Below are 27,680 nucleotides of genomic sequence, written 5' to 3' on the forward strand. Positions count from 1 at the left end.
TCTCTCGGATGTATTGAAAGAATGCTAGGCAAATTAACATACAGCCATCCTCATGCAAAACTTTGGCAGTTCCCACCTTGAATTTGAAGTGCAATTTAGCAGCTTAATTAGCAATATTTCTCTTGCTTATGATGTCCCCAATTGCTTCAGTGCAAACCAGTGAACTCCCATCAGATCTGGAAAGTAAAAATGGCTGGACTGAAAATCCTTATAAGGGCTGGACACTCGCACATGGACACACACAGAGGAATAGGCTGTTGAGTGCTAACAGCAGTGATTGTCCCACAGCAAGCTGAGGAGGCCATACTGACTGGTTGAGAAGAAGTCATCCTGTTGGTGGCAATCTCTATGGAGGAAGGCTCACCAATGTGCATTCTGGACAGTCTCAGGAAGAGGTGCCAGGGGCTTGTAGCCTTCTCCACCGACTGATTCTTCATATTTGTATTTAATAATCCCATAGGACTACTGCAGGAGATCCAATACTCTATATTTTTGAACATCACAATATGAAGTTGGCTGGGTTAGTTAGTCTTTTTATTGCTCTTTTGTTTTAGTGATAAAAAGCTTATATATCAGTTATTGCCTTTGTCCAAATACATGATTGCTGGGCACTCCTAAGAGTAAAAATAATAAAATTTCTGAAGAACCCACAATGAAACAATAATTTTAAAAGTAAAAATGTGAATGGAAAAGCGCTGACTCACAACATAATCAATAAGAGTTTGTTTTTGTTTAAGGATGCAAAACTACGCAGTGAATTTGAGAGGTGTGAGAAATGAAGGAATGTGTTAACCTTTTCATACAACATAAACAATACTTCGGGCTTATCTAAATAACAACATAGAATAATTATATGCCAGTTAAACTATCATGGTTTCTTAAAGAATCCTGTAAATTTAGCTTGGTAACGGTGTTGAAAAGTCTTTCTAGCACCCCTCACAGAATGCTGTCCAAGGGTTTCTTGCCAGAGGGAATGACTATTAAATAGGTTTAAGTTTGATGTGAGGTCCACATCCTATTGAAGTCAATTGATCTTAATGTTTCTGGATTTCGCCTTATATCTAGACAGGGAATTCACTGCGCAATATAATAATTATTGTCAACCACTGCTGGCAGGAAGAAAAAAACTTCTTAATGCATAATTTGTTTATCAATTGTAACATTACTAGTTAAAGTAAATGCCCATACATTTCAAGTCAACAAATTTATTTGGAAATAAATAAATTTGTGTTATCAATTGAACTTTCTGTAATATATATTGAACTGCTTACTGATGAATAATGATACACTACCTGAAGTTGTAAGTTGAAGTGCTTTCAAAGGTCTTAAAAATGCTTTTGTTTATATGAAGAAAAAAGGATATATTTTTATTGAGAGACTGTACTCCTACTTCAAATAAGCCAGCTGCTCTGTGTAACACTGCTGTCCTGGGAGTAAATCCCATTGAACCCAGTGGGGTTTATTTCTGAGTGGATATGTGTAGGATTGCACTGTTAAGTGTGTCTTTCATAAAACCAACCCTTGGAAGTACCACAATTTCAGAAGGTAATGTTTTGAACAGCAAAATTTCATCAGAGTGGGTTGAGGGTCCAATTAACTTCTAAAATTAAAACTGACAGTCATAAAGATTTCCATTTGGCAACCAAAGGCTTGCAACATACAATAATTCAAAAATAAATAAAACAACACTTTAAGGCATGATCCATCAAAATGACATGAAAGCTTCAGACCTGTTAAAACACACTTTAGAGAAGAAAAAGGTAGTATCCTGAAGTTCATCTACTTCATCAGAGCATTAAAGCATGCTATGATGTTGGATGTTAAAAATAAAAAAAACACTCCACCTCCCGTAATTAAAAGATATCAGATTTGTAACAACAGATAACAATCTCAAAATGCATATGGTGAAATTAGACTTACTGGGTTCACTAAACTGGTGTCTTAAGGCAGCAAAAGGGATTTAAAAACACAATGTGAATAAATGGAATCCACTCCAACTTCAGGCAGAGGGGTAAGTGCCACAAACTTACTAAGTCCAATCGCAGATGAATAATGTAGCCCCTCAAATAGGGAGAAGGAATCGCTCCAGGAACTCCTAGCGCTGTCATTCTCCAGCACCTTTGGAGCACACAGTGTTTAAAAGTAGAGTTTTAAAAATGCTTAGTTTGTAAGCAACATGGGTAAGCCCTTGGGTAGAGAAGCACTTGCTGCAGAGTTTGGGACAGCAAACCTTTACAGTGAAGTGGAAATGTCAGTCAAAAGCAAAAGAACAAGGCAGCATAAAAAGGTCCTTCTGCTTGTTGCATTGCATATATGCTTAATTCAAAAGAATTGTAGATATGAACAAGCAAGACTTTCCTCCGTTAGTAAAACATGCATCTCTTTTGTGCAAAGTCTTTGTTTCGCTCAAAGTTAAGGCGTGAACAATACAAAGGACACCTCTGAAAGATAGCGACTTCAGAAAACGTTTCTTCCCTTCTTATCTGTGTTGAACTTGCCTCCTCCATTATGTCTGCAGCTGTCAGTTAGCAGAATCCATATGTTCTTGCCTGGTAAGAAGAGGCTTTCCACTGGGGCTTGCTGAATGTATGTGCATCTCCTTTACCGTTTCCAGCAGTGCTTTCCTCTCCAGTTCTAGGGTGAGAATTGTCTGCCTCAGCTTGCTTTCATTGTTGAGCAGAGCATCAACCATGGCCTCTAGGTTTTGGATCTTTCCATTTGCCATCTTAAGGGACAAACAAGAAACATATACAGATTGCTTGTGAGGAAAACAAGTAAGAACACGCAAAATGCTCCCTCAGCACACCTTTCTATTCCTCTTATGTGAAGCCAGCTGAAATTCACACGTGCAGAACAATAAATACAGTAAAAGGTAAAGGGACCCCTGACCATTAGGTCCAGTCGTGACCGACTCTGGGGTTGCGACACTCATCTCGCTTTATTGGCCAAGGGAGCCGGCGTAAGGGAAGTGGCCAGCATGACTAAGCCGCTTCTGGCAAACCAAAGCAGCGCACGGAAACACCTTTTACCTTCCTGACGGAGCTGTACCTATTTATCTACTTGCACTTTGACGTGCTTTCGAACTGCTAGGTTGGCAGGAGCAGGGACCAAGCAACGGAAGCTCACCCCGTTGCGGGGATTCGAGCCACTGACCTTCTGACTGGCAAGTCCTAGGCTCTGTGGTTTAACCAACAGCGCCACTTGCGTCCCATAAATACAGTACAGCAATCCAAATTACTGGCATACTTAACTTACAGCCAGTTTTGGAGTTTCTACACAAAATGAAATTGAGCCTATACTGGGGCAATGAAGAAAGCTTGTTTCCCTCATGGCTTTTTTTAGAGTTTATGAATAGAGTAGAATTGGACTGCATCTAGATAAAAAAAGAATGTGGGACAAATGTGGACATCAATGTTTGGTGCAGGGAAGATTTCTGCCAACAATGTAACGACTAAACTTCTCCACAGCCACCACTGGGGGAAAATGATCTCTTTGCTACTTAATAATGAATTAAATTTTGTGTATGATATATTCTCCACATTCCTTCCAAACCTTGTTTACTTAAGCTCCAGAATGACTTAAGCCTACAACATAATACTGAGTAGAAAAACTGAAAGCCAATAAATCTATGTCATGAATTGACTAATTCATGAGTAAATTTATTAAGCAAGGCATTTTAATTAAGAATAGCATTGTTAATCCAGAGCTACATCTATCTAGCATGAGCCTCACTGATGCTGAGGTAAGGAAACATGAATCATGATTCAGACCAAACATATAACAAAAAAAGCCCATAACAACCTGCCAAAGACTGTGAAATTGGCTTTTCGCCTCTTCAACTTTAGCAAGCTTTGACCTGGGAAGCATGAACCTGGATGATTTCTAATCTTTCCATCTTTTTAGTTCCCGATTTTGATCCCAATGGGGGGGAAAACCATGCACAAAACAAAACAAAAACCAAATGGGAAACAATGTGTGTTTGTGTAGACCTTGGAGAGCAACATTTGCACTATTTAAGCAATTTCTGTTGATGTCATAGAGCATAACAGTTGCTGTGTTGGCTAAGCAGCTCATAAATTTACTTCCTTCATCTCTTTTTTCCTGGAGGCGGTTGGAGGTTGGATGGCAGCTAACAGATTGAGGTTGAATCCTGACAAGACAGAAGTACTGTTTTTGGGGGACAGGAGGCGGGCAGGTGTGGAGGATTCCCTGGTCCTGAATGGGGTAACTGTGCCCCTGAAGGACCAGGTGCGCAGCCTGGGAGTCATTTTGGACTCACAGCTGTCCATGGAGGCACAGGTTAACTCTGTGTCCAGGGCAGCTGTCTACCTCCCCGCGGACTGTCTCGCCAGAGTGGTGCATGCTCTAGTTATCTCACGCTTGGACTACTGCAACGCGCTCTACGTGGGGCTACCTTTGAAGGTGACCCGGAAACTGCAATTAATCCAGAATGCGGCAGCTAGACTGGTGACTGGGAGTGGCCGCCGGGACCACATAACACCGGTTCTGAGAGATCTGCACTGGCTCCCAGTACGTTTCCGAGCACGATTCAAAGTGTTGGTGCTGACCTTTAAAGCCCTAAACGGCCTCGGTCCTGTATACCTGAAGGAGCGTCTCCACCCCCATCGTTCAGCCCGGACACTGAGATCCAGTGCCGAGGGCCTTCTGGCGGTTCCGTCATTGCGAGAAGTGAGGCTACAGGGAACCAGACAGAGGGCCTTCTCGGTAGTGGCGCCCGCCCTGTGGAACGCCCTCCCATCAGATGTCAAAGAGATAAAGAATTACCTGACATTCAGAAAACATCTTAAGGCAGCCCTGTTCAGGGAAGTTTTTAATATGTAATGCTGTACTGTTTTTAACACTGATTGGGAGCCGCCCAGAGTGGCTGGGGAAACTCAGCCAGATGGGCGGGGTATAAATAATAAATTATTATTATTATTATTATTATTAGCAATTGCCTGTATCCCCATGGTACAGATACCTAGTATTTAAAAGCACAATGTAGTTATGCTCCTGTACAAGATGAGAGAGAGATGACAAATCTACTAGGCATTTCAGGACTTTAATTTTTTTAAAGATAATCAAATCCCATAGCCATCTGATTTTCCACCAAGAGGGGTTCCAGAAGCTAGATGTGCAAATGTTTTTCAAATACAAAAACTCACTGATTACTGATGCATCCAGCTGTAAATAAATGAGCCAAGTTATTAGCCACTGAGCTATATTTAATGTATATTGTATAATGTGCAATCAGTACCTGCAGCTCCTCCAGGAGGTCAAAGTTTTGTTTACGTAAATTGGTGTTGGCTTTTTCCAATTTATCCATCCTTTGATTGTCATTGAGAGAAGAATCTATCAATTCATCTTGAAGCACATGATATTCAACTTCATAAGCTTGCAGCTGTTTGGCAATATCCATCTCAAATACCTAGTACATATGTAAAATGGAAGAGATTTTTTTTAAAAAAGAAAACAACAACCAGAAAACCCACTGCATGCGTATTCTGTATAAGATCCTGTTTGGCTCACTGTCTATAAGAAATTGGGGCGTCAGATAATCCAAACATTCTTCCCAAGCAAAATTTATTGTCTAACAGTGTTTCATTTTTGCTGCCTCTGAACCTTTTTCTTCTCTCTCTCTCTCTCTCTCTCTCCAGTAACAGGGTGACCAACTAAAAGTAGTATCAACCACTTTAGTATCATATAGAAGCATTTTTGTCATGAGAGAATGCCCTCATGACATGTCAGGTTGTTTCACAGCTAGTTTCATAGCTAAGAGGATCACATTATAGATCACGCTATTCATTCATTCATTACACTTGTTCAAAAATGTTATGAGCCTCCTGAGATAAAGTCTTGTAAAAATTAAGGGAACATTGAAAACACAAAACACCCAAATGCCTAACAAATAAGTTAGCTCCACAAGTTATCAGGTGCATTTCAGGATTACAAAGGAAGTCAAGGCATCCAGTGGCTAAGATCCTATTAGTTTTTGAAAGTCAAAAAGGGCTTGTCTGAATAAAGAGCATTTAGAATATTAATTCACACCAGAGAGATAACCAACTGTATGCAAAACATAGTAAAACCACAGACAACAGTGCTCTTCCAAGGGGCTAGATTATAGAGCGCATCTATTTTGCTATGAGTTGTATAGATTAGAGGGCTGAACTATGCACCTACAACATCTAGATCACCAACTGCAACGTACTTAGGTTGTAGAGTGGTGCAATACACTGAAAGGAGGAGTCATTAAGAAATGAACTGGGGAAAGCCTTACTACAGATTTCTAGAAAGAACGGTAAAAGAGGCAAAAACTGGAATGCCAGACATGCAGGGATACCAAGGCCTTGGAATCTGAGAGGCAAGGAAGTGAAGCATTCAAAGGGTTTGATGGAATTGGGCAGGCTGCAAAGTAGGACCTGGTGGGAGCTGAAGGGAGGGATGGACAGACTGTGGAGTTTAGAAGATGAAATGTCAGGGAAATGATGAGAATTGGTAGAATGGCTAGGAGTCTCAAGTAAATATTATTTGCCCTTAATTACTTTCTCTCCCTTGCTTCCATTTTGCAGAGCATTAGCTTAATTTCTTGCTTTCAGGAAATACTGCGTTATATTATGTGGAGAGGAAACTCAACCTTGATTCTTGTGCACAGGACATATTTTACTACTGCCAAACATCCAAAGCATTTCCATTGTTCAAGTAAACTGTCCATGCTCACTATGAAAACACAGGAGGAAATCTAGCTATATAATCCAGCTATAATATTACCCCCAAACAATTCTGGCTAGTCTCTACAAATATTTCTTAGCTCTCCGCAAGGAACATCTACATTCTCCAAGTGCATAAGCCAATTCAGTTGTGGGTGGGTGGGTTGAGTACAAATACATTTCTTGACTGGGGCATCAATAAATTACTAGTAATTTTGCAATTTACATCTTCCTGGTAATACCTAGCTTCATACCTGGTTTATGGTTTTTTCCATCTGTACCAAACCCAGATTTGGGAGAATACATTTAACGAAATCAACTATAGTTTCCAAGTTTTCATGTTGCAGAATTAAGGGCTTATGGCTTCCCAGCAAACTTAAAGCCACTTTAAATATAACTTCTGATCCTTGGAGAAACAGCATGTCTGGGGGGGGGGAGAGTGGGTGGGGGGAGAAGGCAAAGAAGAAATTATAACGAAAATTTTAAGCAGCTTGGAATCCACCAAATGCTCAAGTACCACTGTGTATCAATAATTGTTCTGGTAATGGCAGCTATATTCCAGTTCTCCGATTTGAAGATTTCTAACAATATGTGACATACTGATAAAATAATGCATGTAGCAGTTCAATGTATCCTGCAGCAAAGGTCATATTTTAATGAAACAACGGAAGAAATGGACAGTTTTCTGTCTGACATATATCTTACATTGCTTTCCACTTACACCATATGTGCATTCTACTGACAGCTGTTAGTTCCAGTCTAACTTTACAATCATTTGCCATCTATAATAAATGTTTGATGCTTATATGTCTTTCACTTAAATAAAGTCGGACAAAATTAATTTCCAGCAAGGCATCCAAATTTAAGAGAGCACACTGAAGGAAAAAACTAAAACTAAAATACATGCTAGAATTAGGGCAGATAATGCTGAAAGCATAGCCAAGCAAAACTAATTTTCAATTTAAGCCAAGAGCAGTGTTTATGCAAGAAGCTGGGCGTGGAGGAGATAAGAGATCAGTTCAAGGTGACCTATGCTATGTTAGTGTGGCAGACATACCAATTGTCTTGCTCCTGTATAAAACAGAAGCATTTTATAATCTTCCTCAAAGATCTTACCACAGAGAGGGGTCAGTCAGGCTCAGGCAAGGGAGACAGGCCCAAGACCTCTTCATAACGCTAGAGGTGAAGAAGGGGAGAGCTGATTCTCCACCACTCCCCAAAGCAAATATGGAACCCGTTACTTATTTTAGCCAAAACATAATTCTGCTTCCAAGCTGAAGAGGGTCAGGGCAAGCACAATGCCTGGTCTCTGTGCCTGGCAGTGGGGTGGTGCTCTGACCCCGAGAGAAGCAAAGAAACCCTGCATGCTTCCATCAACTTTCCCTGGCTCTGAGCAGAGGAAGGACAGTAGAGGCAGTTGCAGAAGCCCACACACCTTCTCTGCCCCTTACCCACTAAGAAGGATGGTGCAGGCATGGAGGGTTGCCTGCCATGGGGCTGGAGCTCTAGGTGCCTGGCAGAGAAACCCCACTGGCTTCTGCCGCCCCTTACAGTTTCACACTGAAGAAGAAAACCAGAGAAGCTTCTGCTTGTGCCTGACCTTGTGCCGCATCTCAAATATACATCAAGACCCTTCCCCCCTGGAGGATATCCACATGACAACAAATTTCTTGGTTGGCCACCAGGGCCGCACATAATTTGTCGATCCCTGTACAACACATCAAACATTTAAACAAAAGGCCAATTGTTTTAAGAACATATCCAGGGCAAAGGTTTGCTGGATCTGGGTGGTGAGCCAGTAACGACGTAATGTAGACATCCAAACAAATGTCAGCATGAGTCAAAAATACACTCTGGAAACAGAGTTAACATTGTTTTTCTATTGCTGAGCAAATAAGAGAATACATCTTTTTGGTATAGGACCCTCATATCTACATGGGGGTGTTGAAAGTTCACAGAGGCAGAGAGAAAAAACAGAGGGGGGGTTGAACACACAATGCAGCCCTCAAGTCCACACAGCCAATTTTTTTAACTTAGAAATTCCTTATCTGATATCTGGGTTCCCCAAAGACCTACTCTAGCATAACATCCACAAGAGTGAGCTGCTAAACCAATAGGGCCCTGATTCAAATATTTATGTAAAAGGAAAGGGACTAAGGTGTGCAATTCTCCTTTTCTTCTTCTTCATCTAAAGTTTCATAAAAATAAATCTTTGTTGTCTTTGATGCCACAGAGTAAGTAACATGGCTATCCACTGCTGCAATTCATTATTTTAAAGAGAGAGAATGCTCTCCTTATACAAAGTTTTGTGAGCAACTTTCCAAGTATTGTTGCGAATCATTGCTTCCAGTGTAGCAAGCAAAGTTTTGCTTTTTGGTTATATCTCCTCCCTAACTAGTCTCATTCTTTGTTCCACAAAGCCCTTTTACTTGTCTATATTTCATTACATATGTACAGTGCCTTTCAAGTGTATTTGCTTTTTTAACAAGTTGCCTGTGTTTCTCTGCAAGAAGGGAAATGAAACAGAAAAAATACACAATAATTAAAAACAACCACTCTACATTTGGAAACATATAGGGTGGGATATATACAGATAGCATATGTTTTAGTTTATGTGCATTCAAGCAAGACATTGATAAGTAATGCCAAAGATCATATTTTTTTTATTATGCATGACTGTGAAGAGGAATGCTGGATTATAATTTCAACATGTTATATTTGGAATGTCAACTTGATTCCATACTAGGGTATGATGCAATCAATAGGTTTAGGCAGAGATTAGGGCCTCCATCAAATTTTTGTCAACCATGGAACTTAGGTTAATAAGATGCAGCTCAGTCAAATCAGAATACTGTCCCAAATTACTAACAGCCTAAGCAAAATTCACAATGCTTTTGTGGGACTGTCCATAGAATATGACACATTTAAAAATGATTTTGTCCCATTTTAACCAATTGCCTATTTGTCAGAAAGAGTGGTTACTGTCATGAAAGACCTATTCCTCTGTTTAAAAACAAAGATAAAGCATTTGACATGGTGGAACGAAAGCATCTGCATTTGCTATGCTCTGTCTCCACATTCTTGTCCAAACAATCTTAAGAAAACCAGTCAAGTCCTATTAGCTGATTGGCTCATAAAAAGGTAAAGGGACCCCTGACCATTAGGTCCAGTCATGCCTGACTCTAGGGTTGCGGTGCTCATCTCGCTTTATTGGCTGAGGGAGCCGGCATACAACTTCTGGGTCATGTGGCCAGCATGACCAAGCCGCTTTCGGTGAATCGGAGCAGCGCACGGAAACGCCGTTTACCTTCCCACCGGAGCGGTACCTATTTATCTACTTGCCAACCTTCTGATCGGCAAGTCCTAGGCTCTGCAGTTTAACCCACTTATAGAAAAAACCCTCCTGAATTTCAAACAAATAATACATTTAATGGATCCTAGGTATCCTTAACATTTATTGTGACTTACCAAACACTCTAGCCACAAACCCCAGGGGAAATTGAGAAGCAAACATGGTAAGAAACCAGGGGGCAGCATACAGACTAGGTCCAATTTCATGTGCTTCAAAATGATTGTAGAGATCTCTATGGTAATCATGAAGAAGTCGAGAAAGTTGATACATCTGGATCTGCACAGGCAAATAAAAATAAAGGTTGTTAAACCAGACAAAATGTTTAAAGGACTTTTCCCTTGGACCTTTATGTGATGGTCCAAACACACATTTATAAGAATGTAAGTGCTGGTGCATTCAGTTGAAATTGTGATCCTAAGTATACTTTCCAGGAAGCAAACTAAAATTTTCATATCCACAAATTAGCATTCACACACCTGAGAAAAATAAAAATAAAACTGAAGCTATTTTGTATTGGCCTTCTACATTGTATTCGGAAATGAAAACTATCCTTCTTCCCCTTTTTATGCCAGCTAAAAATACTGTGATTTGGTGATCTTCACAATCTTATTAAAGGATACTTTTATTTTCTCTGAGGAAAACCTCATAAGTCTATTTGCACAACAGCCACTGGCAGCCTATTGACCTGCTAACACACTCCAAAATTGTGCCCCAACTTCAGCAGATACACAGCTGACAATGTTCCCATTTGGCACCCTTCTCATTCAACCTTTCTGAGTACACAGGTAATAAAAATTCACAAGTGTTTCACGTATTGTGCTTTCTTTTTATGAACATAGGGTGGAAACACAATATATAATTCTTACATCGTTGCATTTTTTAAAATATAAAAATAAAATAAATGCAAGCTGGAGCTCCAACCTGTAAAATTGTCATGTCAGGCCGATACTGCTTCCTCAGGCCCATGTCAAACATAAGGAACTTGAGCATCTTGAAGGCCTCTTCTTCACTCATATGAAGCAACAGCACACCGGCTACAAAGCTGAGGCCTTGGCAATAGCCGACTTCTGGATCCAAGAGGGAATAGGCCTTCAAGATATTGTAAAGTGACAGCTGCCCAGCTCCAAGCTGGGCTGAGAAATATGGATGCGTCGGAAAGGTGCGGCCTGTGAAAATTAAAAATTGGGGTTAGCAACACAAATATTAATAAAGCAAACATGCCACGTTTTCCTGTGAAGCAAACAATTTTGTTAGGCCACTTGTCTAATAAACTATAAAGTCTAATTGCTTTGATACTATAGATCAGGCTTCCACAACCTCGGCCCTCCAGATGTTTTGATACTACAATTCCCAGCATCCCTGACCACTGGTCCTGCTAGCAAGGGATCATGGGAATTGTAGGCCAAAAAAATCTGGAGGGCTGAAGCTGAGGAAGCCTGCTATAGATTGAACGATTTAAATCCAATATAGACTTTGCACTCTATATGACAGGGGCTCTTCTGTGACTCCTATGAATATGTTGTGTGTTTCTCATTGCTGGCAATCTGCCCCTTAAAAGACTCCTGTACCTGTATAATCCCCCTCCCTGCAAGCCTGCCAGTGTCTGCCTAATGTTGACTGCTCATGCCCATTACCTCACACCTAATTAAATAAAATACCTCGAATGTTTTTGAAATATTGATGGCAGGAACAGGATAAACACAAGGAGCATGAGAATTGGCATCATGGCACACTCAGTCTTTTAATTTAAAGGTGGCTAACATGAAAACCATTGAAGTTAGTCAAATTTTGAAGGGTTCATCCTCTGTAAGGGCTACCATGTTTTCAAATTTCATGTGAAAAAACAAAAATGTTATGTCCATTTTAATCTGAAAATAAAGTTGGCTATCATGAAAACCACTTGAGCTACCCATCTGAAACTTTTCAGGACTGATCCCCTCTGTAGGGACTACCATGACTGCAAATGTCATGCCCCTATGTGAAAAAAACAAGAAAGTTAGAGCTGATTTGGGTTCACAATGCAAATGGTATTTCGGAAGATTTGCAATTTCCAGATTGTGAACTGGCTCCTGGTCAGAATGGGCCTGAAACGGATCTGATCCAGATTTACAAATTGGGATTACAAATCAGATTGGGATCCATGTAGATGTTCCATGAGGATTGGGAAGAAAATGTTTGCTACTCTGAAAGAGAGCAAGACAAACAACCAGTTTTTCTTTTCTTCCACGTTAAAATATACTCAAGGTAGGTTTATTCCTGCATCCCCCACATCCTTTCAAGTGCAGCTAAAGCAGTCTTTTGTAGCTCCGCACTTGTTAAATCTCACCCCACCCTTTAATTTCCGGAACATTGCATCTATGGGAGGTGTGTTGCCTTGCCAGATGCTATCAGGGCTCTCTTATTTCAAAAACTAAGACAAAGCCCGAAGCTAAGTCTTCCTGCAAACAGATTAGTGCTCTGCACACTGTATACTAGGAAGAAACTGTTTGATTCCTGGCTCTGGCTGCTCACTGCCCAGGCTGGCAGGAAACAGAGTGTTTCTGCAGATGTAGCGTGATTTGCTTCCCAACTGGAAGAGCAGCTTGTATTGCAGCAGCTACCTCCCTGCCCAAAGTAGGAGTTGTTCCAACACACGCTGAACAGTTCTATTCAATGTCTCCTGTTTGGCAGAAAGTCCTGCCCAACCGAGTCACTTTGAAAGCATGAGCTAACTAGGAAAGGGAATAGATATCCAAAATGGAAAAAGACATAATAATAAGAATGAACAAGAAGAGTGCTTAATATTTTCCCCTTTCCTTTCTTATTACATGATAACTGATGACAGGTATTTCTTGAATACACCTTTCCTTGGAAGGATATGGATTAAGGCAGCAATCTGCTGTGTCTGATCTTAAAACTCACATGGAAGCTGGCTGAATTAACTGTGGTGAAAGGCAATTTGCACAGGCTCCTAAGCCACTCTTCCAGTACTATGCAACGCAAGGAGAAAATGTTCCCAAAACATTTCAAGCATAGGCTTTGTTTTCACAGAAAGAGGCTTAAGAAACAAGCAAAAGTATGTGTGACTCAGCTAAAAGATACAGCTACAGCGGCAAGCAGGAACAATCCAATACAACATTCAAATGAAGGGATCTAAACATTTAGCTTCAAATATTAGCAAATACCAATTATGTTTTTTAATCTAAAAAGCTACTAAACTACCTCTGAATACAAACCAGCCAATATGTATATAATCTAATTTAAATGTATAGCTATAATATTAATACATGCTTTTTTTAAAAAAAAACACAACCTTTTAACCACTGCTTATTGACAGTTCAACATGTCTTAACTTGAAATGCTCTAACACTCTGATACAATTTGATGTGGTGTTGGATAACGAAAGATCCCTGCATTTTTAGTATTGTATATATTTTGTCTAAAAACCCATTTTTTCCTAAATAAGAGGCTACACTCAAAATGTGTTGGGAACATTTTCATTTTTGTAGTGAGACACTGAAAACTCATAGCAATGTGTTTCTGTGCCTTGCTAATCTTGGGCTGTTGCCATTTATATTCTGTGGGGAATGGAGAAAAAGTCCCCACTAACGTGAAGTGTAGGAGGCACGGGAAGTCGCAGAGGATGCAGTGTATTTTATCATTATATTCAGAAGTTGTTTCATTACACTGACATTTTATCTGTATTAGTTTATACACAGTAAAATATGCGACGGGGTGAGCTCCCACTGCTCGGTCCCAGCTCCTGCCAACCTAGCAGTTCGAAAGCACGTCAAAGTGCAAGTAGATAAATAGGTACAGCTCCGGTAGGAAGGTAAATGGCGTTTCCGTGTGCTACTCTGGTTCGCCAGAAGCGGCTTAGTCATACTGGCCACATGACCCAGAAGCTGTACGCCGGCTCCCTGGCCAATAAAGCGAGATGAGCGCCACAACCCCAGAGTCAGCCACGACTGGACCTAATGGTCAGCGGTCCTTTTACCTTTACCTTTAGACTTTATACACTGTGTCTTACTGCTTGAGTGGTCAGGAACTATTCTTCCGAATTTTGTCATCATTCACACAGCATTGGAACAAACAGATGCATAAGGAAGTTATTTAGAATTTTAGAACTTACTTAAGAGATTTTAAGTTATGTTATACAGGAAACAACCGATTTACGTGAGTTCCATTGATGCACACCGTGGTGACACGGAAGTGGCCGGAAAAGGGGAAGGGCTTATGTGCACTACACTGTCAAATGTGATGACCTGGAACACATCATGGCAAATCATGGGTTGCCTTACATGCTTTTATAAGTGCTTCTTTGGGTAGATTCGCTGGAGAGAAACTATATGCAGCAGACCTACTTCCAATGCCACTCAAACCCTTTTGAGTTTCTGAATCTTTAGAATCATAGAATTGTAGTGCTGGAACGGACACCAAGGGTATTCTAGTCCAACCCCCTGTGATGCAGTTATCATATATATCTTTATGTTTTCAAATTTCTCCTCTGCAGTCATGAGACCTAGACCCACATTCTACTTTTTAATCTGCCCTTTAAAAAGAAACATGAGGTTGAACACCCCATGTTGTGCAAGTAGAATACTTTTGGGCACCAGGCATTGTCTCCAACCTAGGGAGTTCATCAATGCAACAGAACAATAGCTTTTAAATAAAATCATGACTTTTAAAAGTGTACCTTCTCAGCAGAACACAAAATGCTAAGTATTATGTCAGGTGTGCATGCACACGAAAGCTCATACCAAGAACTAACTTAGTTGGTCTTTAAGGTGCTACTGGAAGGATTTTTTTTATTATGTCAGGGTTATTATTATTTTTTGTAGACTTACCTAGGTCAATAAGTATTGCATGCTGCTGAGAGGTTAGCTGCTTTAGGAGTTCTTTGTAAGGTGTATCCTTTGGTTGCTGTTTATTTGCAAACTGAGGCTTAAGCTGGTATTGTTCTGCTAAAAACTTCCAGATCTCACCCCGGTGATGGCGAGGAACTCCTTTCCAAAAAAAGGCAATAGGAACCAAAAAAAGGAAAAGGAAAAGAAAATAATTAATTGGAATGGGGGGGGGGAGACCCCACATACTATTAATCACTGTACCAGCCATCTGTCTCAACTACAGTATCCAATAATTTGCACCTAAACTCACATAAACTCACATGTGGGCCAAATCGTCAAGAGCAGTACTAAACGCCAAGTGGTGGTGGTAGAGCTAAAGTTCAAGGCAGGGTGGGGATCTTGAGGTAGACAATCCCTCTTTTCTCAAATCACCAAGGACAAAGTAAGGTGAATATACTATCTCCCACTGCCTGTTATGATTAAGAAGGAAGTAAGTTAATGGAAGAGATACTGCTTTGTTCCAATGATGCTTAGAACATCTGTTAATGGATGTAGAAGGGGCGTTGAGATGTTCTCTCTCTTCCCTCTTCTAAAGTCACCATTGAGAGCCCTTAGTCCACAAATTTCTGAATACAGTAATGTGAAAAATTTACTGAAAGGTAGGCACAATTTGATGGGTGAGGAACGCTAATGAAGCACCCCCTTTCTGTTTTTGCTCAGCAGTATGTCACCCCACTGAGGCATAGTTCCCAAATGAAGGTGTCTGCTGCTCCATCCCATTTATCCTCACTGAGAAGAAGAGATGGAGAGAAGTGAACAGAAAAACACAGCTTACTGGTGCCAGCACCACTGACATTAAAGCAACCTAATTGGCAATTTCTCCTGGGAGCAATATCATTACTGCCAGTGGAGGATCGTAGTCACTAGGGTCTTTCTCAATGAGAATTGTACAGTTCTTGCATTCACTTTTAAAATGCACACACATTTTACTGCTGGCTGGGGAAAGAATACTGACTAGTTTTGTTGGCATGCTTGTAGCAATCATAGCAGGAACAAAAAAATCCAGCTTCTCAGACTATGTGTGGGATACAAAAGGTAAGGTTCTTCAAATAATTTTCCCTAGAAAACTAAAGCAACAGCACAATCTTATACATGCCTAGCAAGATGTAAATACCAATGCGTTCAATAGATAGGTGGGTATAAGACTGTGACCTAAAACTGTACACAGAAAATAACTTTACTAAAAAAAAAAAAAGGAATACCTTTTACCTTTCCCTCACTCTTAACACTTTCATTAAAGTCTTCAGATAACTTTATTCAGAAAGACAGCTTATAAATATTTAAAATTTTCCCTAGAAAACTAAAGCAACAGCACAGTCTTATACATGCCTAGCAAGATGTAAGTACCAATGTGTTCAATAGATAAGTGGGTATAAGACTGCGACCTAAAACCGTACACAGAAAATAACTCTGCTAAAAAAAGAAGAAGAGGAATAGCTTTTACCTTTCCCTCACTGTTAACACTTTCATTATAGTCTTCAGATAATTTTATTCAGAAAGACGGCTTATAAATATTTAAAATAAATAAGAATTATCCATCTGGATGTTTAAAATAAAAGAGTATGTTATGGGGCTATGTCAGAAATGGGAATATAATCTATAAAAGCAGCAGTAATGGGGACTTTTGGTTGTCTCACTCCAGTTCCAACCAACCTTAGCTGGTGTTCAGCAACATCTGGAGAACCACAGGTTCCACATCCCTACTTTAGATCAAGTCACTGATCCCATTTTAACTTCCTGAAGAAGATCTTGAATAATTAATCCTGATGTCTATATGCAAATGCACAGCACTTCCATTCATTTCCATCTGCTTGCAGTTATTCCCCATATTGCAGACGGTGCTGACTAGGACTGAGAGTGTGTGTCTTGCTCGTGACAGAGGCATGATTCAAAATTGGGACTTCCCGATTTACTCACAATTCCTTTGTGGCTCTGTCCATGATAACCTCCCAAGTTTTCGAAGTCTATTCCATGAGCACTGAGAGTGAATGAACCCCAAGCAGTTGCAGACTCATGAAATGCAGCCATATTCATATAATACATTACCCGCATTATTTAAATAGGTGTTCTGGTAGTTTACTTTCCAAGAACGTGTGCGCATGTCTGCAATAATTCAGTACACTTACCTTTTCCAACAGCAGAATGTATTTTTTCCATATCAAACTTCACCTTTGACCTTCCTGGCGTACTCAACATTTTTTCCCAGACCAACGTTACCTCTTTGAGGCATGGGGTGATTTCTTCATAATCAAGCTTCAGACGTTTGTTTAGCAGATTGTTTTCAGAAGCTAGACAAAAAAGATTAAAGAGGTACATGCTAATGACATTCAGCATATGATAAATGGAGCTTTGACAGTTCACTGAAAATGTCAGCCTAATGAACCATGACACTCAAAAAAGGCAAGCGTGTTTCAGCAGCTGCAAAGGGGAAATAAGGTAATATAAGAATACGACAATGCTACTGATTCATATTCAATGTGCTGCTGCCCCATTATGGGCATTTTGAAAGGTGTCATCCTAGGGCTTGTCCTTACTAGCAGTTTACTGCATGAAGTTACTGAAAACATTCATCTTACCTGCACTGTTTACTGTTTACACATAGAAAATAGTACAGGCTTTAGTCCAAGCTGAAAACTGTTGTTAGTCTGAAAATGTAGCCAACATGAGCCATACAGTCAGCATCATGTGGGTAGGTGCTATGTGGGGTCAGGATTAGATAAAAAAATAAGAAGGGGAAACTGAACTCCCTGCTTACTGACATCAGGTAGGTGCCTTCACTGTACTTTTTTCAGCACCTGCTAAAAACATTTTTGTTCAAGAAAGTCTTTCCAGATGCACAGATGTTGACGTGTGTTTTAATCTGCTTTCAGCTTAACTGTTGGTTGTAATTACATTTTCAATTTTTAAAAATACCTGTTTTCAACTTTTACTACCATGTTAATGTTTGTTTTATTTTCTGTAAACCACTTACAGTCAAGCGGTATATAAATAAATGAAATGCTGTGAGCACTAGGTAAAGGTAAAGGTACCCCTGCCCGTACGGGCCAGTCTTGCCAGACTCTAGGGTTGTGCGCTCATCTCACTCTATAGGCCAGGAGCCAGCGCTGTCCGCAGACACTTCCAGGTCACGTGGCCAGTGTGACAAGCTGCATCTGGCGAGCCAGCGCAGCACACGGAACGCCGTTTACCTTCCCACTGGTAAGCGGTCCCTATTTATCTACTTGCACCCGGAGGTGCTTTCGAACTGCTAGGTTGGCAGGCGCTGGGACCGAACGACGGGAGCGCACCCCGCCGCGGGGATTCGAACCCCCGACCATGGGATTGGCAAGTCCTAGGCGCTGAGGTTTTACCCTCAGCGCCACCCGTGCCCCTTCGCTGTGAGCACTACCTTCGGCCAAAGGAGGAGGAATCCCAACCCTATTCTGGGTCTTACCATGCTAAGAGGGAGATAATTGCCTATCCTGAGGCTCTTTGCTGCCCAGCAAAGGGAAGGGAAGGCTTTGCTGTTACAAGATCTCCTGGATTAATTGCATTTTGAGGACAGAAAGTACACTCAACTCGCAACTTTACACAGCTGAAGGCTAGCCAGTTGAAATCACACAAATTAAATGCATGGAGGGAAGACAGCTTACAAGCTCATTCTGCACTGGGTTTTCCCAGTGTGGAAAAGAGCTTTTAAGCTCCCAGACTTGCTTACCAAGTTCTGGGAGGTTCACATGAAGGCTCTGGGAAGCTCTCATGAGATCTTGGATGGCCCCAAAAGATCCTGCAAGAGCTTCCCAGAGTTCACTAAGCATGCCTGAGAGCTTAAAAGCACTGGTAAGTGCTGTACTATGTTTTTTATGTATCACTTTCTGGTTTTTAAAGGGTTGTTTTGACTCTGCATGATTTCGGCTTTAAACACTATCCCCAGAAGGTAACCCATGCATAAGATGCAAATTGACTGTATTGCTCTTTTTCTGTAGATGAAAGGGTTAGGGTTAGGGACTACCATATGCCAGAAGAAACCCTATAGAGAGAGAACTGGAACAGAGGGACCAAAGCAAAAGGAGATGGAAAAAAGACAAGTTAATGCACTGTGTTTCCTTCTACTTAAAGGGCAGCATTAAAAGCACTGCCTGGACACTAAGCATAACTTGGAACCATATTTAAAAAGTAATCTGTCATATCGTAGCTATCACTTTAATGATGTCTGCTTTGATATATGCACAACAAGCCCTTGCTGTGATGATACATTGCCAGCACACTGTCATTCTTGGGACATATTATTCCAATACATCATAAGAATGCTGTCACTTTTATGATTTAATAGCATTATGCATCATAAAAAACAGCACTTTCATTTATTATAGGAGTGAGACAATCTATAGGAGAGTGCAGCCTTAGTCCTCCACTGCAACTTCAGTTTACATTTTGAAGAATACTTCTTTTCCAGTTTGGTTTTGCCAGTTCCTTTCAAGATTGCACAGTATAGTGGCATGCTAAAAACCATATGCGAACAAAGAATAAAGGGTTTTTCCTCGCCTCCGATTTCCGGATCATGACAAAATAAATTTACTTATTAGCACCTTACCTGGGCCATGCAGTAAAGGAGAAAGGGGGGGGGGGGGAGAGAATGCAACTAAAAGCAGCAGACAGATCATAGCTGTGAGTAGCCACAGAAGTTGTGAAAGGGCTTGTATGGAGGAGAGGGTCAAGGGGAAATTCTGTCTTCTATTTTTGCCTCTTTCATGGATTATTGAGGTTACGAGGCAGAAATAAATGTTTCAGGGTTGTTTTTGTTGTTTTTCAAGTGTCCCTATTGCACTTAAAATATTTGTAGGATTACATTCAATTTCCACCAGTACTAGTTTGAAGCCAGTACCTCTCACACAGATTAAAGTGCGAGCTCAAGTCTTGGGAGATTTTCACTCAGAATGACTTAGCAGGACACTAACAGAGGTTGAGTACTTTAAGCATCTAGAAGGTGGATCCAAATATACCAAAGCCACAGGTCAAAAGAGTCAGAAAATGAGCACCTTATCAGCACTTCCTGGAACTAGGCTAAGAGTAGCCACTGATAAAACAAGCAAAGAGACTATTAAGATAAAGTAAACAAACTATGGGTAAAGTACAGCAAAAGAAGGAAAGCAAACAGGACAGGATATTGGGAAGAAAGGAATCTGAATAAACACAAGGCAAATGTTATCAACAATACTTCCAGAACACTTATTTATTGTCATGGTAAAAAGTCCAATGATGTAAGGTTCCCCTGCTCCTGCCATTCCTCAAGTTTTTGATCCAGTAATTTACTTACCTTGCAACTTTTGATTTTCCTTTTCCATCCTAAGTAGTAGTATCTGCTGCAGAATTGCTTTTTGCCATAGTTCCCGAAGCTCTCTGGGTGTCCTCTTCCTCTCTTCTTTTACTGCCCTAAAGGGGCCATCTTCACAAACTGCTTGCAATGGTGATCTGGGTGGAAGTTCGCCCAACTCGGAGTATTCTTAATATGGTGACAAAGCAAGAAAGAAGCATTCAGAAGTCTTTTATTGGTATCTAATAGTTTTTAGTTTGGATTTCTAGATCAACACCTCAGGTAAGCATCAGTTACAATATATTGATAATAAAGGTTTGTGATGCTGTGGAGAAAATTTCCCAGTCTGTGCAAGAAGGTAGGGGTGGAAATGAATAGCTAATCTCAAAAGAGCTGGAGATCCTGGAAGCAGATTAAAGTGGCTTGCATGCCATCGCTATGCAATGCATGTCACTTTACTCTTCGCAATTGTAACATCTGGTGAAATTTACCAAAAACACAAAACCAAAGAAGCTCCCAGAAGTAGTTTGTGATATGGCTGGAAGTCAACTGTTCTAATTTTTTAAAGTCAAAAATTCTACTGGAGATCCTGAATACCTTGGGCGCAACTCTCAATGGAAAGATCCACCTTATTTTGGAGAAGGCTGCTCTATACACACCTACATGCAGATTTTACTTCTCCTTGCCATATATATATATATGAATGAAATGAATTCGTCTCCACCAGTAAATAAACATTTAAAATTGGATACATATTGTGCTAATACCACAGTACTTTTAGGATGCCAATAATCAAAACAGAATAATTCAAGAATTGATTTTTATATTGGAACACTCATTCCAGTGAGGTCAATGGGACTGTACATGAATGTCCATATGAGCAGAATGCTTAAAATGAAAGACTGGAATCAGGGGGAGATCTCAGCTGAGGATTTAAATCCGCCACAAACACATTGTGCTGGCACTGGAAAAGTGATTATTTCTCAGCTTCAGTTTCCAAATGGTAAAAAGGCAAAGAAATGAAGCAAAGGACAACAAAGTAAGCAAACTGAATCAGTGTACTGTTGTGCTAATACATCTTAGCGTTTGTAAATAACTTTAGAAAAACCTGCATATTTAATCAGGTCTGTGAGCTGACAGAAATTCTGCATATCTGCAATATGTGTAAACTATGAACATTTTCAGATAATTTATTTTGCTTCCAATGGAAGAACAATGGAGGTAATTAGAGCCCCACCCCTCCTCAGAAATTGCAAATCGTACCACTCTGTCTTTTGCTTCAGATATTTAACCACACATGGGTGCCCATTTTTGCAGCTGTTATAGAAATAGCAACTCATTTTTCAAAAATAAGAACAGTTTCTAAGGATGTTGAATTTTATTATCTCGCAACCACTTCTGAGCTCTTCTTACACATAGTCCTGCATTTGGCTAAACAGTGCCTACAAAATCTGGATCGTATACAGGGCTTATCAAACTCAACTGGACTTTATTCTCAGTACAGTAGTTCCTTTAAAAGAGCACGTAACATGAACACAGTGGTCTCAATCAAAGTGCTGCACATGGTGTGCGGCCCACCCCCCACCCTTTCAAAAGCCACTTCAAAGGACAGAAGGTATATCCTGTAAGACACAAGCAGCTTCTGCTGGGCGGAAAAAACAGTCACCACCCATTCTGTTTGCATGTGTGGGCCTCTATGGATCATAGCCAGCATTACTAGCAAATTCCAGAGCTTTGATCATTTGTGCTCCTTACTTTCAATGCAAGAATCTAAATCCTCCCAAAGCACAGACTGAAAAGCAAAGCACTGCTAGAAACAACAGTCATTCCATTCTTAAAAGTTAAAGAAGATCTTAATTCATTGCAGGGGTGCCATCTCACCCTCGGGATTGTGGGTGCCTGCTGCTGCAATGCAGACGTGTGACGTCGCATGCACACACGCATGTGCAGGCATGTGCATGTGACGTTGCACATCAAGGTTGTGGAGGCTAGTGGCGGCAGCAGCAGCAGCAGCAGCTCCTCTTCCTCTTCTCCAGAGTCAGCGAGGCACCTTTTTCCATGGGGAGGGGCTTGGACTTGGCAGCAGAGAGACTCTGACTCCGTGTCTTAAACAAACACCCCCCCCCCTCTTTGAAAAGGGTGTCTCACTTGCTGGCTGCGGAAGGTGGAGCTGAACTGCTTCTCTCCCGCTCGCCGGCTTTTCTCATTGACTTTCTGGGTGCCTGGCTGCCACAATTGTTGTGGGTGACCAAGCACCCACAGCCCCCTAGAGCTGGCTGCTATGATTCCTTAAGAACCAAACTCATGAGGCGTTTGACCTTTAAAAGCACAAGGGACTCAAACTGAGCAGCTCTAATCTTCTCGAATCACAAGCAGAAGAAACAGTGCCACCCAGTGTACATGTTGAAAACAGCAAGCACAATTTAGCAGGGCGACCACCACCATTTCCCCTCCTCAAGTTGTGTAGTTTTAGTGCCTGCTGCCAACATAATTACAAATCAGATTAATAGCAGGAAGTGGTGCTAGAGGATGTAGCTCAGGCATAGGCAAACTTGGCCCTCCAGATGCTTTGAGACTACAATTCCCATCATCCCTGACCACTGGTCCTGTTAGCTAGGGATGATGGGAGTTGTAGTCCCAAAAACATTTGGAGGGCCGAGTTTGCCTATGCCTGATGCAGCTGGTAATGCCAGGATATTAGTGGGACATCTGCTGCTGACATAAAAATGTTTGCATCAAATACAACAAATTAAATGGAGAACACTGCCTTCTCAGGCTGCCTTTTAAATCCTTCTGAGTTTAAAGAACATTAAGAAGAATCCTGCTGGATCAGTAGATTCACTAATTATGAATATGGTCTTTGGAAATTCATGACAAAAATCCACACAAGAAGATTAGATCTTTTATCTGTAGCATAACTTAGGCAAGTTCTTTTTATCTAAGGAAGACCATTACCATCGTGCCAACTAGGAGAATCGCATCCTTTCTGTGGGGTTGCCACTCTTAAGAATATCTGTTGTCTCCATGAATGCCGGCGGGTCCTCACAGGGCTTTCGTGGATAGAAGCCACTTCACTTGACTTGGGCTTGTAGTCACTAAAATTAGAAGGATTGTCAGAACCAGATTTGTCTATCGTTCCGGTAAAAACTGTAAAATGAGGCTAACTGCAATATGTTTTGCAGTCAAGCAGAATGAACAAATCCTCCTAAGTATTTGCAGCAACAAAGAAAAAACACCAGTTCTTCATGTAACAGGCAGGCCACTTTAGAGAAATGCTGGGCCCACGTGAAACTAATATTTAATTTTAGTTGCTAGCGCTACCCCTTTCACCCAAAATACCTCTGACAAAAACAGCCTATGGAGAGTCTTGTGCTCTGAACCTTGAACATCCTTTTATAAAAATGAAGCAGTGGGAGTGAGAGGTAATATAAACCTCCAAGAAAGGCCTATGGGTTTTTTTTTTACCTTCCCCACACATATTTTTATCGTACCCTTATTTTTTTGGAGAAAAAGCTACAACATAACATTCCCCCACACTTTTTGATTATGCAGCAGCATCCCCATAAGGTGACATCCTAAGTCATCAAACTCTAAATCACTTTCCCAGGTTCTGCAAATCCGGCCACAAGTAGAAAATTCTTCCACATAGTCGGTATTACTGCAACTTTCTTGCAATGGCCTCACTTATGCTAGTGACCCTTAGCCACTGGCACCCTGCCGCTTACAATTTTCTTCTCAGGTAAACTGTTGTCGTCTTTCCACCTGCAATTCTTTATTTTCTGTTCGTCATTTTGAGTCAAACTACTATGAGATGCATTAATCACGCTTTTAGAAAGCTGTGCTTAACGCTACTGGTTTTCCTTTGAAGAAAAAGCTGCTATTTCTCTCCAAAAGAAATGTGAAGAGCTTTGTCGTGGATTCACAGTAAGCAAGGTGGGGCAGATAGGAAACTGGTGAGAGACTCCCCTCCAGATTGGGGAAATGGCTCCAAATTCAGGGCCTGTGGCTGCATTTCCTCCAAAATAAAAGCGGCAGCATTAATGAAATGTATACTTTGGCCCTTTGAGTTTCTGAACGAACAGTAGGTAGGGAGGGTTCGTGTGGAATGTGAGAAACTACAACTTTGAACCATTCTGCTCACAAACAGCAGTCACTGAAAAGCTACTGAATAAGGATGGCAGGTTACCATATTTTTTGCTCTATAAGACTCACTTTTTCTCTCCTAAAAAGTAAGGGGAAATGTGTGCGCGTCTTATGGAGCAAGTGCAGGCTGTGCAGCTATCCCAGAAGCCAGAACAGCAAGAGAGATAGCTGCTTTCGCTGCGCAGCAATCCCTCTTGCTGTTCTGGCTTCTGGGATTCAGAATATTTTTTTCCTTATATTCCTCCTCCTAAAACTAGGTGCATCTTATGGTCTGGTGCGTCTTATAGAGCGAAAAATACAGCACTTTATAAGAATCACTGCCATCACATAACTTTAGAAAAGCCATGTTCTTCACATTATCTATATTATTTGTAAATATGAATAAGACACACTGAAGTGAAATGGCTTTTTAATTAAGTTACCACACCAACCATTTATGAACAATTATAACTTTTTACAAATTCCCACTGCAGTCTGAGACAATGTTTCTTAAACAATCACAGATTTTTCAGCTGCAGGAAGAGAACCCTACCTTTTTGTGTTCCTAAAGTCAGAGGTGTTATTTTCATCTACAGGAGCCAGAAATTTTAAGAAGTTTGGCACAGAAGAGGAAGAGTGAAGCTTTTTCCGTAGAGCAGAACGGTAGGAGGTGCTGAGAGTAGTTGAAAGGGGGAAGTTCAGAAGGAGGAAGTGTAAGTATACCAGGTGAAATTGAGAACAAAAACACAAAACAGAAAAAAACCCTGATCAGTATTAAACCAGAAAAATAATAATATTTGTAGGTGTTAAAACAAATAACAAATCAGAAAAATAATACTTGTAGGTGTTAAAACAAATAACAAGAAATCAAAGGCTAACATTGAAAGACATTTTAAGTCTCTTTAGGGCTTTAATCCAAATGAGCAATGAATAGGAAACCTTACTTCTTGGACTTTTGAATCAGTGGGAGGAGAAATCACCTTGGCTTTCACCTCCCCCCCAGAAATGAGTGGGGCAGCAGTGATTTCTCCTGGGTTGGTCTCATGAAATGGAAGGGAAACGAGGCAGAAAATCACCAAATATGATGGTTTGTGTAGGGTTGCCATGTGACCCTTACATGAAATTTACTAGAATTAAGAAGATTTAGGCTGGATCCATGTAATTTTTTTCCTAGCACCAAATGTGCAGCAAACAAATGCATTTTAACTTTCTTGAAATAGTCGTGAGAGAGTCGTTAGGTGGACATTTAAGGTCAATCTATTCCCACTGCTTTTCTCAAGCTTTGCAATAGCATACGGTAAAAGTAAAGGGACCCCCGTCAGTTAAGTCCATTCATGAATGACTCTGGGGTTGCGGCGTTCATCTCGCTTTACAGGCCGAGGGAGCCGGCGTTTGTCTGCTTCCGCAGACAGTTTTTCCGGGTCACATGGCCAGCATGACTAAGCCGCTTCTGGCAAAGCCAGAGCAGCGCACGGAAACACTGTTTACCTTCCTGCCGGAGTGGTACCTATTTATCTACTTGCACTTTGACGTGCTTTTGAACTGCTAGGTTGGCAGGAGCAGGGACCGAGCAACGGGAGCTCACCCCATCGCGGGGCCTCGAACTGCCGACCTTCCGATCGGCAATTTTAAAGTTTACCTTCTCTGTATCGTTCCAATTTTAGTATATGTGCTGCCGAAGCGAGCATAGCAAATTTAAAGTTTAAACCACAGTGCCTAGTAAACAATAATCTGAGTGTGGGATAATGCCACTACAGAGAAGCTTCAGAAGATGCTCCTCAGAGTAGAGGAAAAGTCCACTCCTGTTCCTCAGACTACATAGCCCACCAAAGGCTGTGAGAACTTATTTTTATTTCCACATAATTAAGGAAACACCTCAAATGAAGCATGAAAAGTACATCCATATAGGTGAAAGCATGAAACCACTGGGGTTTCTGGTGGTTTTTATGTTTTAAAACGTTCTTTAAAATGTGGATCATAAACAAACTCCCCACATCTCTTCTCTCACCTCTTTGGCACAGCATGCCCACTTTGTTCTCCGCTTGAATTATGCCTAAAATGTTTAAAGAAATTGGGCGAAGAGGCTGAGGGATTAAGACGAGCTGGCGGAGGAGGAGGAGGAGGAGGAGGAGCCGGTGATGACTGATCGGAAGAACTTTTAGAGCTGCAGCCAGGTGTATTCATATTTTACAAGGAGGGTTCCAGCAGGGAAGATTAAACAAAAGGCAAGACAGAAAGAAACGTGACAAATCAAAGAAAACACTGAATATTTACAGATAAATTGTAAACAGATAAGAACATTGGAAGGATTACTGTAATAACCTGCAGTTTTATAAGAATATATATTTAAAGTAGATGAATAAACTAGCAAATTAAGTTAATTTGGATTTGCGGAAGATATTAAAAGTAAATTTAAGGAACCGCAGAAAGAGGGGGAAGGAAGTCAAGTTTTGAAATGTTAAAGTGATTGTAAATTAGCGAAATGTATAAATATGAAAAGCATAGATAAAATTTTAAAAAAAGACAAAAAGAAAAGGGCAAAGAGCTGAATAAAAAAAGATGCACTACATCAGTGCTTTTGTATTAACCATGTTAAATAACAGTACAGGCACCAGGGACAATGAGAGTGCTCTTCCACTGATTCTGCCTCCTCCATGGTGCTGGCCTAACCTAAAAGATATTCTGATGTCTCCCGTAGGAAGGCAGACATACGACAATCTTGGAATGGTCCTCTTCTAGCCCTAAACAAGCCAAGATTACCTGACTCATTTTCTCAACGCTTATGTGAGCAACAGGAGCACAGCTTTCAAGACCGTGGGAAGGCTTTACAGTCCAGAAAGGGTGATTGCTGGTTTCTCCTACATATATTTCCCAGCCTGCATCAGGCCTTGAGTTGTCAACAAGGTTTTATTGCCAAGGCTTTGATATACGGATTCTGAACAATTTCCATGCCCATTAGCAACCACACCCAACAGACCAGGTGATAATGCAGGGTCAGGACTATTGATGCAAAATGTATAGTGGAGGGATGCCTAAACATTTTGAAACACGTTAATGCTTTTTGGGGGATGCATTTCTGGTGTCATTCTAAGGAGCTACTGTGGGAAGAAGTTCCCTTGAAGTATCACGTAATTGCAACACAAATGCAGGATCAAGTTCCCAGCAAGCTCAGTTGTCTAGATAAGTTTGTATGGAATAATAATAATAAATCTGAATTTAAGATAATCACTATTCTGGATAGCAGGGAACATTAAAACATGGGTAGGCAAACTAAGGCCCAGGGGCCGGATCCGGCCCAATTGCCTTCTAAATCCGGCCCG

General features: G+C 40.8%; 1 protein-coding gene and 1 long non-coding RNA gene across 5 annotated transcripts in view; one reads left to right on the forward strand and one right to left on the reverse strand.

Annotated features, from left to right (window-relative positions):
* Positions 1-512: 512 nt before the first annotated feature.
* The window catches only part of TBC1D1 (TBC1 domain family member 1), an 88,692-nt gene continuing 61,524 nt past the window's right edge, over positions 513-27,680 (reverse strand). For 2 of the 4 annotated variants that reach the window (XM_081924368.1, XM_081924371.1), the window contains 11 exons: positions 26,369-26,524; positions 24,914-25,033; positions 23,194-23,333; positions 20,242-20,427; positions 17,072-17,233; positions 14,886-15,044; positions 10,981-11,225; positions 10,176-10,335; positions 6,962-7,131; positions 5,258-5,428; positions 513-2,725 (listed from right to left, as the gene is read on the reverse strand). In XM_081924368.1, the coding sequence (XP_081780494.1) occupies positions 2,522-2,725; positions 5,258-5,428; positions 6,962-7,131; positions 10,176-10,335; positions 10,981-11,225; positions 14,886-15,044; positions 17,072-17,233; positions 20,242-20,427; positions 23,194-23,333; positions 24,914-25,033; positions 26,369-26,524 (1,873 nt within the window). In that variant the 3' untranslated portion in view covers positions 513-2,521. The remainder of the gene's footprint in view (positions 2,726-5,257; positions 5,429-6,961; positions 7,132-10,175; positions 10,336-10,980; positions 11,226-14,885; positions 15,045-17,071; positions 17,234-20,241; positions 20,428-23,193; positions 23,334-24,913; positions 25,034-26,368; positions 26,525-27,680) is intronic. The other 2 variants (XM_081924369.1, XM_081924370.1) reach the window with 2 other exon arrangements.
* Positions 20,389-26,468, forward strand: LOC309377429. Its single transcript, XR_014171562.1, has 3 exons — positions 20,389-20,520; positions 24,957-25,073; positions 26,382-26,468. It is a non-coding gene; the product is annotated as an uncharacterized lncRNA (long non-coding RNA).

This window comes from Podarcis melisellensis (genome assembly GCF_964234715.1).
Source record: "Podarcis melisellensis genome assembly, chromosome: 9".
Classification (NCBI taxonomy): Eukaryota; Metazoa; Chordata; class Lepidosauria; order Squamata; family Lacertidae; genus Podarcis; species Podarcis melisellensis.